The 13,568-nt window shown below is 48.4% G+C and overlaps 1 protein-coding gene across 1 annotated transcript in view; it reads right to left on the bottom strand.

Annotated features, from left to right (window-relative positions):
- Positions 1–9,829, bottom strand: part of LOC119104873 (uncharacterized) — a 10,491-nt gene extending 662 nt beyond the window's left edge. Inside the window, exons 1-4 of the mRNA XM_037228606.1 lie at positions 9,761–9,829; positions 2,338–2,477; positions 1,464–1,780; positions 1–1,055 (exon numbers count right to left, since the gene is read on the bottom strand). The exon at positions 1–1,055 is cut by the window's left edge and continues 662 nt beyond it. Coding sequence (XP_037084501.1) covers positions 788–1,055; positions 1,464–1,780; positions 2,338–2,466 — 714 coding nt within the window. The 5' untranslated portion in view covers positions 2,467–2,477; positions 9,761–9,829 and the 3' untranslated portion in view covers positions 1–787. The remainder of the gene's footprint in view (positions 1,056–1,463; positions 1,781–2,337; positions 2,478–9,760) is intronic.
- Positions 9,830–13,568: the final 3,739 nt, after the last annotated feature.

Below are 13,568 nucleotides of genomic sequence, written 5' to 3'. Positions count from 1 at the left end.
CATCAGTTTTCCACGTTTGCGCCTTGCTTGTCATTGAGAGCGAGTATTCGAGCCACTGAATTAGGAACATGAAATGTGCCTCCCATGCTTGAGAGTAGAGCGCACTTTCCTTTAAAATATGCTGAACCGTCCGTGTAACAGGTCTAAAATAACAACAGAGGAAGTCGCACTAACTCCATGCTCTGACAAGTGTTCCATATTGGTCCCACGTCTTTACGCCAAGACGTTTTTGTACCAAAGGAGAGCAGAGCTTCCAGGGTTGGAGAACAGGGCCTCCACATGGCTACATGTCTCAGAAGTGTGCCTGCACCGCCATCCCTTGCTACAATTTTACGAGTCTACCTGGGTCTCATTTTCTGCTACCTCGTGTACTATTCTTTGCGTCACTAAACTATCTTCGCTATGATATGCGCGCGACAAAAAACATTTTGTAAAATCTACAAACCGCAGTCAGCAACACTTTGTTACAAGTACGTGCTCCACCCACTACACAATGTCTACGCCCCGTGCATTGCTCCTCCATTTTGTTGGACAGGCTAAGCCCGTGCGTGGCGTACATATGTTCCGTTTGTTCCCGTCTGCTATTTTAAGAAGACTGCGTAACCCGTTGCATGATTAAAAATATAGTCCCCGAGGTATGATATCTCGTCAATGAAGGCTTCAACTTCCTAAGCGACTGGCGCTGCATCGCCACCAGACCCGACCAGTCTCACTACATGGCACCCAACGCACGCGTCTGTACCTGCACGGCACGCGCGTACCACCCACCAGCCCCGTAGCCCACGCGTCAAGAACTCGACGTTGACGCCCTGCCCAACCGCTTGTACATGACGCGGCAGGCGCGGTGCGGCAGGATCGGCGTCACGTCCACGGCCCGCTCCAGCGCCGAGCCGGCGTAGTCGGTCTCGCAGCCGACCTCAAAGCCGAGGCGCTCGTAGATGCGCTGCGTGGTGCTGGACGTGCAGAAGCAGAGCGAGACGGGCGCGCCGGAGCGCACGGCGCCCTCCACCGACGTGCGGTGACACAGCTCCGATCCCACGCCCAGGCCACCGTACCTGCCGGCAGGAGCGTAGCCTTGCATCTGACGGATCCCTGCGATGGTGGCGCCACCGCTGGGAATGTTAACATTACAGAGTGCCTGCGATGGTGACGCCACCACCGGCGATACAAACAACGCACGGTCACTGCGATGGTGGTGCCATCGCTGGGAATGTGAACAACGCAGGGAATAGCTTCATAGGGTCGACGCGATTTCACCTTTTGGTGAGCAGTGGTCAATATTCAGAGCATGCTTATAGTCAGCCTGAACATCAGGATCTTTCATCATGAATCATATTTGCAGCGGAGTAGCGTGGTAGTGAAAAATGTTCTGTGGCAATAGACCGTATGTACATTGCAAATAAACAAAACAACATCGAGATATAGCCCCATTATTTACGATACTATATTGGAAACCACCTCACCTGGGGTCAACAGCCAGGAGAAGATTCTCAGACACCGTGGGCACGTTCAGGCTCTTGAAAGCGTCGAAGCTGTGACCGACCTCGTCCATGAAGCTGCCGTAGACGCGGGCGGCCTCGCTGCCCGTCTCGTACAGGCGCCAGTACGGGTCGCGCTCGTCGACGCCGTAAACACCGCACATGCTGGCGCCGATGACGCAGCCGGTGCCGACGTCCAGCGCCAGCCAGCTGGCGTCCCAGTGCCACTCGGGGAGCGAGGCACTGAGCCAGAGCCGGTGATCTTCGGGCGTGCCACCCGCGAGGCCGGAGAGCACTGAGAACTGACAACCGCATGACCTGGGTTTAACCACTGAGGGGGGCATATCCCTCATACTTTCGCAGCATGTGATTTTGTTCCTTCTAGTGTTCCCCGTGCCATAATTTTTCACCTTTCATCACAAAACGTCATTTTCGGATCTTGCTGCTCCCCAGACTTCAGTTTGCCACCCCCGCCTCCAATCCTGATGTCTCCAATCTCCAAAGTGGTTCCATTCATACAGCAGGCGACCCTTGTTCTTGCTGCTCATTATTTAGCGCTGTTGAATGAGCGGTATTGGCTATCTTTGAATGAGTGAAAAGCGCAGTCTCACCAGTGCGCAACGTTTTCAGTTTCTTGTGAGGAGTCGCATTTACGTTTGTACTACGTCAGTGGATCATTCGTATAATAAACTGAATGGTCCTTTGGCATCAACTCGCTAAGATCGATGCACTCGTTACGAGCTGCCTATTATCACACGACCGTGTATTTGTCACGCTGATATCATTTCGATGCGGTCACCACGACCTCATTGATGTACACTCCAGTGACGTCTGTAATCGCTGAGTGCCCAACTCTTACCGTGGGTTCACGCGTAAAGAAACAGCTGACCATCAGATCAAGGGCTTCGTCCAGTCTGTCGTGGCTTAGTTTCGTGTACTCTATGGTCGGGTGATCCATACCGTTTGACAGCTGCTGGCATGACGTCATGACCTGGAGCGCTGCAAGCAAAACAATCCATTTGTGACGATAACTACTTATGACCTCAGTGACATCATTCGGAAATCCGGTATTCTGACCTACGAGTATCCGACGCCATGGTTTTTATTAAGTACTTTCTTGGCATGCAAAATTCCTTAAAAATGGATCAAAAGCTGTTTATGACTCAAGTCTACTCAATTCAAAGATGCGTGTGCCGGCATATCACTGCGGCGCGCCGTATTGGGAATTCTTGTTTGTTTGTAATACCAATGACGTCATAGTTCGGAGACGCGCACAGTCGGTCAGTTGGGAAGGGAGGGCGGAATCGTCGGTACACGGCGGCTGGATGCATATGATCGCGACGGGCAGATCCGACCCGTATGGGTTTCGCGCCAATTGCAGTGCATGATCCTCGATCGAACCCACTTCTTCCTACCTATTTCTGAAGGACTGCTCACTATAAAACTCATGGCGGGCAGTCCTTAACACTTATGGTGGGCAATATATGTAATCCAGCGTAAGATTTAACCAGTGTTTCAGTGACCTGCAAATCTGAAGAAAGGTCACGTGATTTGTAAGCACAAAAATGTGTCCTATGACCATGGGTGTACGAACATGGGGGGAGAGAGGCATGGAGGCCATGGTCCCCAACTTTTGACGGTGGGGGGCGGCAGTGTGAACTGCTCCCCCCCCCCCCCACTTTTCATTTTAAGGCTGTGTTTGGCTTACTTTTGCACTAAATCAAACATATATGCCGATTTATCTAGTTCACCAGCCATCTTCCTCAAGATGCGCCATCTTTTTTGGTTGCCCATTGGCCACCACTTAACACGCGCCCGGGTGGCCGGCTAGGTACCCTTCGCTCGGATGAGGGGGGGGGGGGGGAGGTCAGTTTGACCACTCCCTGAGATCTCAGGTACTAAGAGAGCTAGAAACACCAAATTTACAGGGTGTGTTGAACTATATATGAACTCACTTAGGTCAATGTTTTAGATTCCTAGGTCATTTTTTTATTTCACCCTCGGTTCAAAAATGGTCAAACAAGATCAAGTTCCAGGTTGGTCTCCAAAATGCCCCCAGAACCTAGATAACCGTTTCTAAGCAAAAGATCACATTCTCATTCAAGGTCAGTGACCTTCTTTGATCTTTTGAAGGTCGAGGTGACCAAAATCATACAAGATTGCTTTTAGTTTTGCATTTGACTAAGCGACAAAGATTATGCTAGGCAGTGTGTTCCTAAGGCAAAATGTTGACCTGGGTCATTTTACGTCAATGACCTATTCTGACGTCTAAGAAGTCCATGGAAAATGTGTGATGCGGTTCCTGCTATCACTTAGCTCGAAATGAGCACCAGAAACTATCCCCTACAGCAAGCCCTAAAGTGACAAAACAGGTTGGTTTTGACGTTGGTGTGACCTTCATACCTGACCTTAGGTCAATTCCATTTGCATATTCAACTGTTGTGTTGCCTAAGAAAGCATTTCAGAGATGTATGGCTTTGTCTAACACCCTGTTGTTGGATCCGATTGAAGGATTCCCTAGAAATTGCCTTCGCTGGAACTGTGGTCGGACTTTGACCCGCTGCAGGTCAGCGAACGTACAAGGTACATCTAAATTTTTGATACCAAACGATCCGCTTCTCAATTGTCTACAGCTACACAAAATTTGGCACGGCTAAGCCGCGCTGTTCGGAAACCATTCTGGAAAAACCTTGGGAGGTCAATTTGACCCACACCCACACGAGTGCGTGTCAATGCTACAGCCGCAGGGCCAACGCCGGGAAGCCTATGGAGACTTCAACGCCGGTTATCGAGGCGGTTGTTGCTATGCCTTGCGAGCGCGCATTTTCAAACTATGTTACCTAGTTTTTATCCGTAATCAATTCTGACTGAATCTTGAACATTTTAAGACGAACAGGAATTAGGCATGCTCATACAAATTTGGGAGCCCATTTCATTTGCAATCTACGTTCAGAGGTCCTCAATATCTCTGAAGAACACTAAAAAACATGAAACCGGAGCCTACGTGACAACTATTGGACCACTTGCGGCGATCAGTGATGCTGTTGCGTCAGTGGGGTTTTCTGTGCTGATACAGGGCCAACTGTGCAGGTCAGAAGGTCTCCCGCGTCAAGGAAGGGAACAATTTGATATGATAAATCCTTTGAATAGCCTCCGGACCGATCAGGAGATCCCGCTCCGTGTCGTCAGAATGACAGCCAGAGGGCACTTTGCGATGAGACGGAATGGTCCTTCAGCCCTTGACCTGAAACGTAATGTGTCCCGGGTGTTCTACTCAAGAGACCCTCGCCTGGAAGAAACTAAGGGGTCTCAATATTGTTGAGTAGGGCAGTAGCCTCATTATTGCTGAATGGAATGGGTTAAAATGAGCTGAAAAAACAAACAAGGTCATCCCACGTTTGCCTGAGAGAGGGCATTTTTTCAGAATGGATTACGAAAACGAATTACATCGAAGTGTTTGAACATGCCCGCACGCACCCTCGAGTGCATGGGCAGCGATGGCCTGGATTGCAGCTCCCGTAAAACCGAACGGCGTCGGCCACTGGAAGCGTCACCAGACGGCGGGCGCCGTGCTTATCTGTCTTCTGGACAAATCAATAGTTACAGAAACGCGAAAAAAATGGATTTTACCCTTGCTTTTCCAATTCCATGACCAGATTCCAGCATTGCTTTGTGGTGCTTTGAGCGACAATCCGTCCTTATCATAAGTCTAAAAATCGCGCACGTGGAATATGTGCCCAGACTGTCTTCTGAATGTAACATTTCACGTCATGAAGCATTCAAAGGTTTTTTATAAGTGCTATCATTTTCGAACATTCGCTGGCCACGGCTTGATATTGACAGTTGAGTCGACACTCCGGGGCCTGGAGAGACTGCAACGCCTGGCGTCGAGGTTTTTGTTGCTAAGATTTGCGAGTGCGTATGCTCAAAATTATGTCACATAACTTGTGTTACTAATCTATTTAAGTGTCTAAAGGCAGTTATTTCAGAAGCGTCGTCATTTTTGTCCGCCAGTTGGACAATTCTAAAAGTTAGTCGATGGGCTAACGCTCCGTGGACTATGGAAATTGCAACGCCTGGTGTGGAGGTTTTTGTTGCTAAGATTTGCGAGCGTGCATGCTAAAAAACTGTCTTGCATAAATTGTATCACGAATCGGCTCGGACTGGATGTTGAATGTTTCCAACCAAACTTGGTCTGGTCGTGTTGATACACGTTGTCGACCACTCGATCTACAACCAAATTTTCACATTTAAATTTCCATCAAACGAAACGAACTACAATCTACCTTTGCGATATCTCTAATGTCTGTAGAACCAGCATAAAACATTCTGACAAAGCTTCGAAATTCTTTCGTTTTAGAAAAAGCTCACTAAGCCATTGTAAATTAAGGGCGCCGTTGATTTATTTCATGCAGTCGTTAAGCGCCTGATTTTTGCAGTTTATTGATTTCAAAATACAAACATACTTGATCTCACGGTAGCTTTTGTTTTCTGTTCTGGCTGTAACGTAAAAATAGCAGTAAGACGAAGAAGCCTGTGTCCCTTGTTAACAAGTAAGCTCTGTCCGGTTCTTTTAGGGGGGCGGGAGGTCATCATAAGGGGGTCTTTTTTCAACCCCGCGTTCCTCCTTGGCAAGGCTCTAGCTATGCCAGTGGATACACACAAAAGCAGACCAAGTCATCTAAGTTGAATGATGGGCAATGCCATGTCCGTTGAGCCAATTCATGCCTAAGGCAGGCAGCTTCTCGGAGTTTTTTTTTCTGCGGTGGTGTGGTGTAAAGGAAGATAATTCGGAAAGATATACTGTTGCAAGTGTCTGACATATGTCTTACAGACCAATAAGAAGTAATGCTGATCTGGAAATATGCCACGAAACATACATGCGATCAGTTCGCAGTCAGCCGGGACTGGGCAGTGGCCGCCGACAGCGGACTGAAGCAGGGCTAATGTAAGGAATATATGACAAAAGAGTCTTCATTCTGTGGCTTGTTTTTTAAGGGGAATTCCCAGTTGCAGGGCTTTTGTCGCACTGTTTTTGGCAGCTTTAAGGTTCCCGTTCCCGTTCCCGTCCAATTCTAATTTTTCCCGTCTAAAATGCTGCGGCAAGTCTTATCTCTCAAAAGTCAACCAGCGAAATGAAGGCGCATAACAAATTTATCGCACTGTGAGCCATCGATTTGCTTTCAAAATTCACACCAACCTACGTTCAGGCCGTCTTTTGGAATTTACTCTGTGGAGGCAGATGCCTCCTTAATGACCCAAAATGCCTGTCCGTGCATGGAATTTCACTTCCCCAAGAAAGACAGTGTTGAAATGGACCAGTAATTCTGGGAAGCTAGACAGCCTTATTTACCGAATGACATGGATGAGTCGGACAGGCAAAATTGCGCACCAGTGAAAAACAGCTCCAGGTGCATATCTAGCAAAAGAGTCATGATATTTGAATAAAGGGCGATAAAAATCGCTATCTTTACCCCCACTCCCTTCCACCGGTCATCGGGCTTGCTGTCCAGAAAAAGTTCCTGAAGCAAGCCCTCAGCTTACCAGCCCCACTTATTGAGACGTTCCTACGCCTATGCCTATGGCTGACGTAACCTAGCCCTGACCTATGGCTTGACCATTGGCCTTGCCAACCTACGATGTACGGTGTTTCAGTTTGGCCACTTCGGTGGCAGGGATGTTGATATTTTTAGGTTATCAAACCCCGGTTTAAAGTTTACTGCCTGTTGCCCCCCCCCCTTACTACAAAAACAGCCAATCATCATCAAACCAGGCGGCAGTCAACCCAGCATCTATGCGGCTGGGGCTTGATAAATGGGCCGGGCAGGTCAGATGTCTGGGTCCGGGTTCAAAGGGCAGCGGATTAGTGCCAACAAATTGCGTGCAGTGGGCGCGGCAGAACCAGGATTCTGATGCATTGACCAATATTTATCTTGGACACCGAACTGGATTAATTTTGGTGCAATGATTTATCCGACCGACATGACGCTGACGATAGCGTGCTGGTGGCAGCTACAGATCCAGAATCCGAAAAGAGAATACCAATACCATATAGTGTCCAGAGATATTGACATCTGTTTCATTATTTCCAGTTCTATCATTACATCCTGAGATGGCCGCATAACCTTCTCCCCCCCCCCCCCCCCCCCCCGGTAGCCGACCGGACATGCCCCAGGCGGCGACGAATCAACGTCTTCCGAGCCAAACAACTGTCGATCAAAGGAAATACAAAATCGAGCTCTTTCTAACCCAAGGGTAGCTCACCATCTTCAGATGTGCAAAGCCATAGGTAAGAAAAAGCACGCTGCCCGCGCCTGAACGGGGTCTCCGACACATACATCCGAAGGCAGATATTTACAAAGCATTCTGGGTTTTCATGAAACTGAATATAAATGTTTCATCTCCCAGGGCGTTATGCGGTAGACTTCCGAATCAAAGTGCATGTTAAACCATACGTTCTTGGTTATTACAGGCATGCTTACATACTGAAAAAAATCCCCCTTGATCGACTTTTTTCAGCCAAACGTTTCGACAACGGCAGCAGTTCACTGGAAAATGTGTGTTGCAGTGGCGACTGCAAAACAATCTAAGTGCCTTCTGCACATCTAGTTTTACAGCGTTACCATCATTAAAAACTCACAACATTGGCGAATATTTCGTACCGCCCGGGATGTATGCTAATGTTCACGCTCAGAAAGGGCAAGATGCTTTTCATATTTCTGATTATGTGGAAATGTAGTGCGGATCAAAGTAGTGGATAGCATTCTTCCATGTCCCCTCTCACCCACGTCCCTCCCCCTCCTCTGCCTTTCATCTTTTCCCTCCCGTCTCCCTCCCTTCCTTCACTCACCTACCCACAGAAACATTCAATTCCTGCCTCTCTTTTACCGTTGTTCCCTTCCTTCCTTTTTCACTCACTCTCCGACTGCCTCTCCCATTGCGCGGTGCACTACACAGTTCCCAACTCGTGATACAGCAGCACGGGTGTGCCCAACTGGTGATGTGGCACCTACTGGCGGTGTCGCACCTACTGTACTAGTGGTGTGGCACCTACTGGTGATGTGACACCTTCGGTGGCGTGGCACCTACTGTACTAGCGGTGTGGCACCTACTGGTGATGTGACACCTTCGGTGGCGTGGCACCCACTGTACTAGTGGTGTGGCACCAACTGGTGATGTGGCACCTACTGGTTGTGTGACATCTTCGGTAGTGTGGCACCAACTGGTGATGTAGCACCTACTAGTGGTGTGGCATCAACTGGTGATGTGGCACCTACTGGTGGTGTGGCACCCAATGGAGGTGTGACACCTACGGTGGTGTAGCCGGTCTGGAAATCGTGCTCGCAGACCCCAAATACGAACGATTTTACAGCTATGTTTTTGGGCCGTGATCGTCACATGGCTGATGGCATGACCGGATTTGAATGCCATTATTATGGAGTCATGGATGCCTGGGTGTCCACGAAATAGTCTCTCCAAAATAGTCTGCTCTTTTTCGTGGGCTGGTAGCTCAGAGACTAAATGAGCTTAGGTCTTTTGAAGCGCAGGGCTATGAAATGAATCACCGAATGACCTTCCAGTTGACTATTTCAGTTCAAAACTCCACACAGATTTAGCACTCTCATTAAGATTTCGTTCATTCGCTCTTGTTGGGAAAAACAAGTGGGCCATGGTAACAATAGAATGCATCGCTGCATGCCTCTTTACATGGATCAATGAAAAAGGAGCTACTCAAATTAAGCTAAGATGTAAAGGTTGCGACGAGACGTCTGAGTGCGGCTTTTTGAAACCGATGCACGCAGCTACGGGAAACAGCACCAACATAGTTTTCACGGTGTGCGTTTTGGAATTGCCGCAGTATGTAAGAAACATATCGCACTGGTGTTGATGAGAAAAACCTGAAATATGCCATGTGGGATGTGCCGCTGACCGCAGCGACCAGAACGGGTTTTCTTGAAGAAGCCTGTTAAAGCATGACGTCACTCCGCCAGTCACCCCGGCCATTGTCTGCGGCTTTGTGGAGCCGAGGCACACCGGTGAGTGACGTCAACATACCGAAGAACCAATCTCATCGGCTAGAGTGCAGCTATGAGGCTCAGGACAATCCTAAATAGCGGTGAAGATGCCAACACTAGTGAGCCGTGGAACTGCCGACACGGATGATGTCACGGGGCGACACGGGGTGCCGCCGACACGCATGACGTCACGGAGGTGCCGCCGACACGTATGACTTCACGGAGGTGCCGCCGACACGCGTGACGCCACGCACTTGGCGGCCGGACCTGGCAGCGGTGACGGTGCCCGAGCCAGGCCGACCGCAGCGCCGCCCTGGCAGTGCGACTCGGAAGCGTGAGCGTCTCCAAAGTCCACCAGAGAGCGCGCGCGCGGCTACAGCGTCTGCGGCAGCTTGGCCTCGACCGTGACGATGATGGTATAACGGTAGAGGGGCAGGAGCGCGGCCTTGTGGGTAGCCGACGCCGGCAGTGCAGGTGGCCGCATGGCAACCCGCACCACCACCTTGTTGGCCTGGTGCCACATCACCACACTGAGGAGCGCCGCAGGCGGTGTCAGTCGCGCAGCTGAGGCGCCGACCCGCCCGTCCATCCCATCATCCACATTGTCACCACCACACACGTCACACATTTTGTACTGAAAGAAATTCATTACCATGCACTGTTAATGCAGAACAATTCTAAGCCCTCGCCATATCTCTACTAACGACGAATACAAGCAGTTGTATTTTCCATCACGGTCCACTGCGGAACAGCTGAACGCTTCATATTCCTGTTATGGAAGAACATCAAACAGCGAAGCGTCCTATAACGCTCACGGCGCACCTATGTGTGTCATGCATCGCTGACACGCGTTTTTCAGGGCGCACATTGCCGAGCACGCTCACCAGCGAGCCTGCGGCTATTTACTGGTGGACGCAATCAATTAGCGGGGCTCGGATTTCTCTGAGCAGTTCTCATGCTGAAATATGCGGCAAAGCTCACATATTCACGCTCCGACACGCAAGAGGCACGGCCTTCATTTTAAAACAGTCAATGAAATAATGATTAGATTATATAAAAGCTGCCTTAATAAGGCTGCTTTCTCTCTTAAAGCAAGTACAGCCACTGTATTACCACAACTCACATGAGCTCATTATAAAATGCAGTTTCTGCCGTAGGCAGAGATCGCGCTCGCTACGCGCGACGAACCAGCCGAGTTTGATGACGCGCCCACGTCGCCTGAGTTTAGACACTGTCCCAGGTCGGGGTTATGTGTGACACCAGGTCAATGGGTCACGCTAAGCCGGGTCAGAGGACCAGATGGCCAGAAAGTTCCAACACTAATTTTATGCATGTCATGCTGATCACGCGATTGGTATATAAGTGCCTTTGTTGAACTTCGTCATGTTAATGCCACGTGTGTCTGTTTTTGTTTGCTAGTTCGCCACCAGCGCGCCGGCGTGACGCAGCTGCCCTCCAGTGAGCCACCTTACAGACGCGCATTTGTTTCAATACAACACGGGCTACACACGCAAAGGCAGCTGGCAATGATCCGCACAGCAGTCGCCTTCATGCCCGTCTGAGCTCTTGAGACCCATTTTCCAAACGGGAACGAGGCCGAGGTCCGCGATTTGCAATGCTCGGCGTCCCTCACACAATTACCCGGTTTACATGGGCAGCCGAGGATAATTCGAATTAAGATCGGAACGGATCATGCGACGTTAACCCTCTCGGCGAGGGGCGTTTACATGGGCGAAACCGGCTTTACGTCGGATTAACGGTCGATAGTTCGATCCCGCTTAGTTCGAACCAAGGAACGGGTTATGGGCGAAAACTGCGCTTTTGAGGCGAACTGAACAAAACAAGAAGAAAAAAAGCCGGTACTCTGCGTATGGATGGCGAATGTCACGAGCCATGGTGGGCGCGAGACAGCTTTGAGGGCGAGGAGGAAGATGGACTTCGTTGGAAAAATGATCTGTGCGGGACTCACAGGCTTTGTAGCTACAGCACAAGCCATAGCACTTGAAACACAGGAGTTGCGCAGTCAGCACTGCCAAATCTGTCACATAAGCAGTGTTATATGCAAATTTTTACTAGCAGGAAACTGGCTAGCACGAAATCAGTATTTTCTTGTATTGGCCAATGACACTCACAAACTTACCACACTCATCAGCATGCCACCCAGCATCATGTCATCTACTTTGCGCAGCCCAAGAAACACATTACCTAATCCTGCACCAATGCATTTATGAGCAGCCTGCAACAGTGAGCTAAGCTACAGAAATGACTCATGAATGCTACATAGTTAGTGGCAAAAATTGTGTAACTATGTTGTCTTTCCCCATCCAATGCATCATCAGTACCTGAGGGCAGCATTGCCATTTAGACTTGGCATGGACTGGCAAGTCAGAATGCAGCTATTTGCTTTCTTGACATACTAGGGTTGAAATACTGCTTTGATATCCTTGCAGTCAACAGCATTGGCTGATATGGACTGATGGCTAGGTGGCACAAACAGCCGTGTTCGCACAGTCCAAAGATCATAACGTGAACCAGCCCCAGAGCTGTCATGACAAAAGCAATCTGGGCTCAAAATTCATAACAAATGATTAATTATAGCAACAGCTCAATTATCCACCTCATGGTTTGCAAAGATATGTGTCACAAAAAAGCACCAAGGCAACATATTTACTCACCAGTACAAAAACAGGTAATGATGTGCACTGCAGATGTTCTCTGCACATCATGTGGCATTAGGTTAGGTTTACTTAGTTTATGCACTGTTTTCTTCCACATGAAATGCACAAACCTGGATTTGACAGAGTACTGATGACAGCTAATTTCATCCAGTGCTCACATTTGCGTTCTTGACATTTTGGAACCATCACTGGGCAATTTTGGTCCCATCATTAAAAATAGTTCACATTCTGCACTGACTGCAATGATCTATTGCCTATATTTGTTGATCCTTTGCATCATGCAGGAATTATTGAGTTACCTATCTCACACACATTAAACTGACAAGCAACAAACAGCCTAATTGCATCAAAAACAAATATTCCAGCCCCCACTTCCTTGCCAGTTGGTCTACCAGTGTGACATAACTTCATATTTCCTTGACAAGCCAGTCACCAATATCCAGCACATCCCTCCTGCCAATAGGTGGTCAACCAAATGTTCAAGTCACAGGAGGAATGTCTGCAAAATCAATCCTGGGGCATTTATGTATTCACCTAATGAAAGAAACTATTGGTACTCCCTGCAAGAATTGTTGAACAGTTGAATTACCTACCTCATGGCCTGCAGACACCCATCACAAAAAGCACCAAGGTGACATATTTAATCACCAGCACAAAAACAGGTGATGATATGCAACACAGACGTGTTCTCCATGCAGCATGTGCCATCGTGTTAGGTGTTAGTTTATGCACTGTTTTCCTGCACATGGAACACACAAACTTGGATTTAGCAGAGTAATGATGACAACTATTTCCATCCAGTGTTCACATTTGCTTTCTTGCTGTTTTGACCCCATCATTGGGCGACTTCAGTCCTACCATTAAAAAAGTTCACATTCCGAGCTGAGTGCAATGATCTATATTTGTTCATCCGTCATATCATGCAGCAATTTTTAAGCTACCTTTCTCACACAAATTAAACTGACAAGCAACCAGCATCCTAATTTAAGGAACATCTGCAAAAACACTCCTGGGGACTTAAGGTATTAACTTAATGAACGAAACTTGGATGCATTCTCTGCAAGAATTTTGAGCAATCCAAAAATTAAAATGAGAACAAGTCAAAGCTATATAAAATAACCATATTACCTCCATCTGGCTTTTGGAAGCATGGAGCCTGCCCCAGATGTAAACTAATCTAACTTTTAGGCGGAAAGATAGCACCAAACACCGTCGACGCCTGCTGTCTGCATAGATCAAGCGCCTAGCAAGGCTAAATTACGTGAGCATTTCTGTGCTGCTAGCCACTCAAGGCCCTCAATAATAAGAGTAGTTTTAGCAGCATGATGTCAACTTCACCTTCCTTCTCTTTTCCCTTACCATCTTGGACTTGAACCGTCTCGAGCAATAGCTAAAAA

Source organism: Pollicipes pollicipes, unplaced genomic scaffold, assembly GCF_011947565.3.
Source record: "Pollicipes pollicipes isolate AB1234 unplaced genomic scaffold, Ppol_2.1 Scaffold_6052;HRSCAF=7182_pilon_pilon_pilon, whole genome shotgun sequence".
Lineage (NCBI taxonomy): Eukaryota > Metazoa > Arthropoda > Thecostraca > Pollicipedomorpha > Pollicipedidae > Pollicipes > Pollicipes pollicipes.
This window is presented reverse-complemented; position numbering and strand designations above follow the sequence as displayed.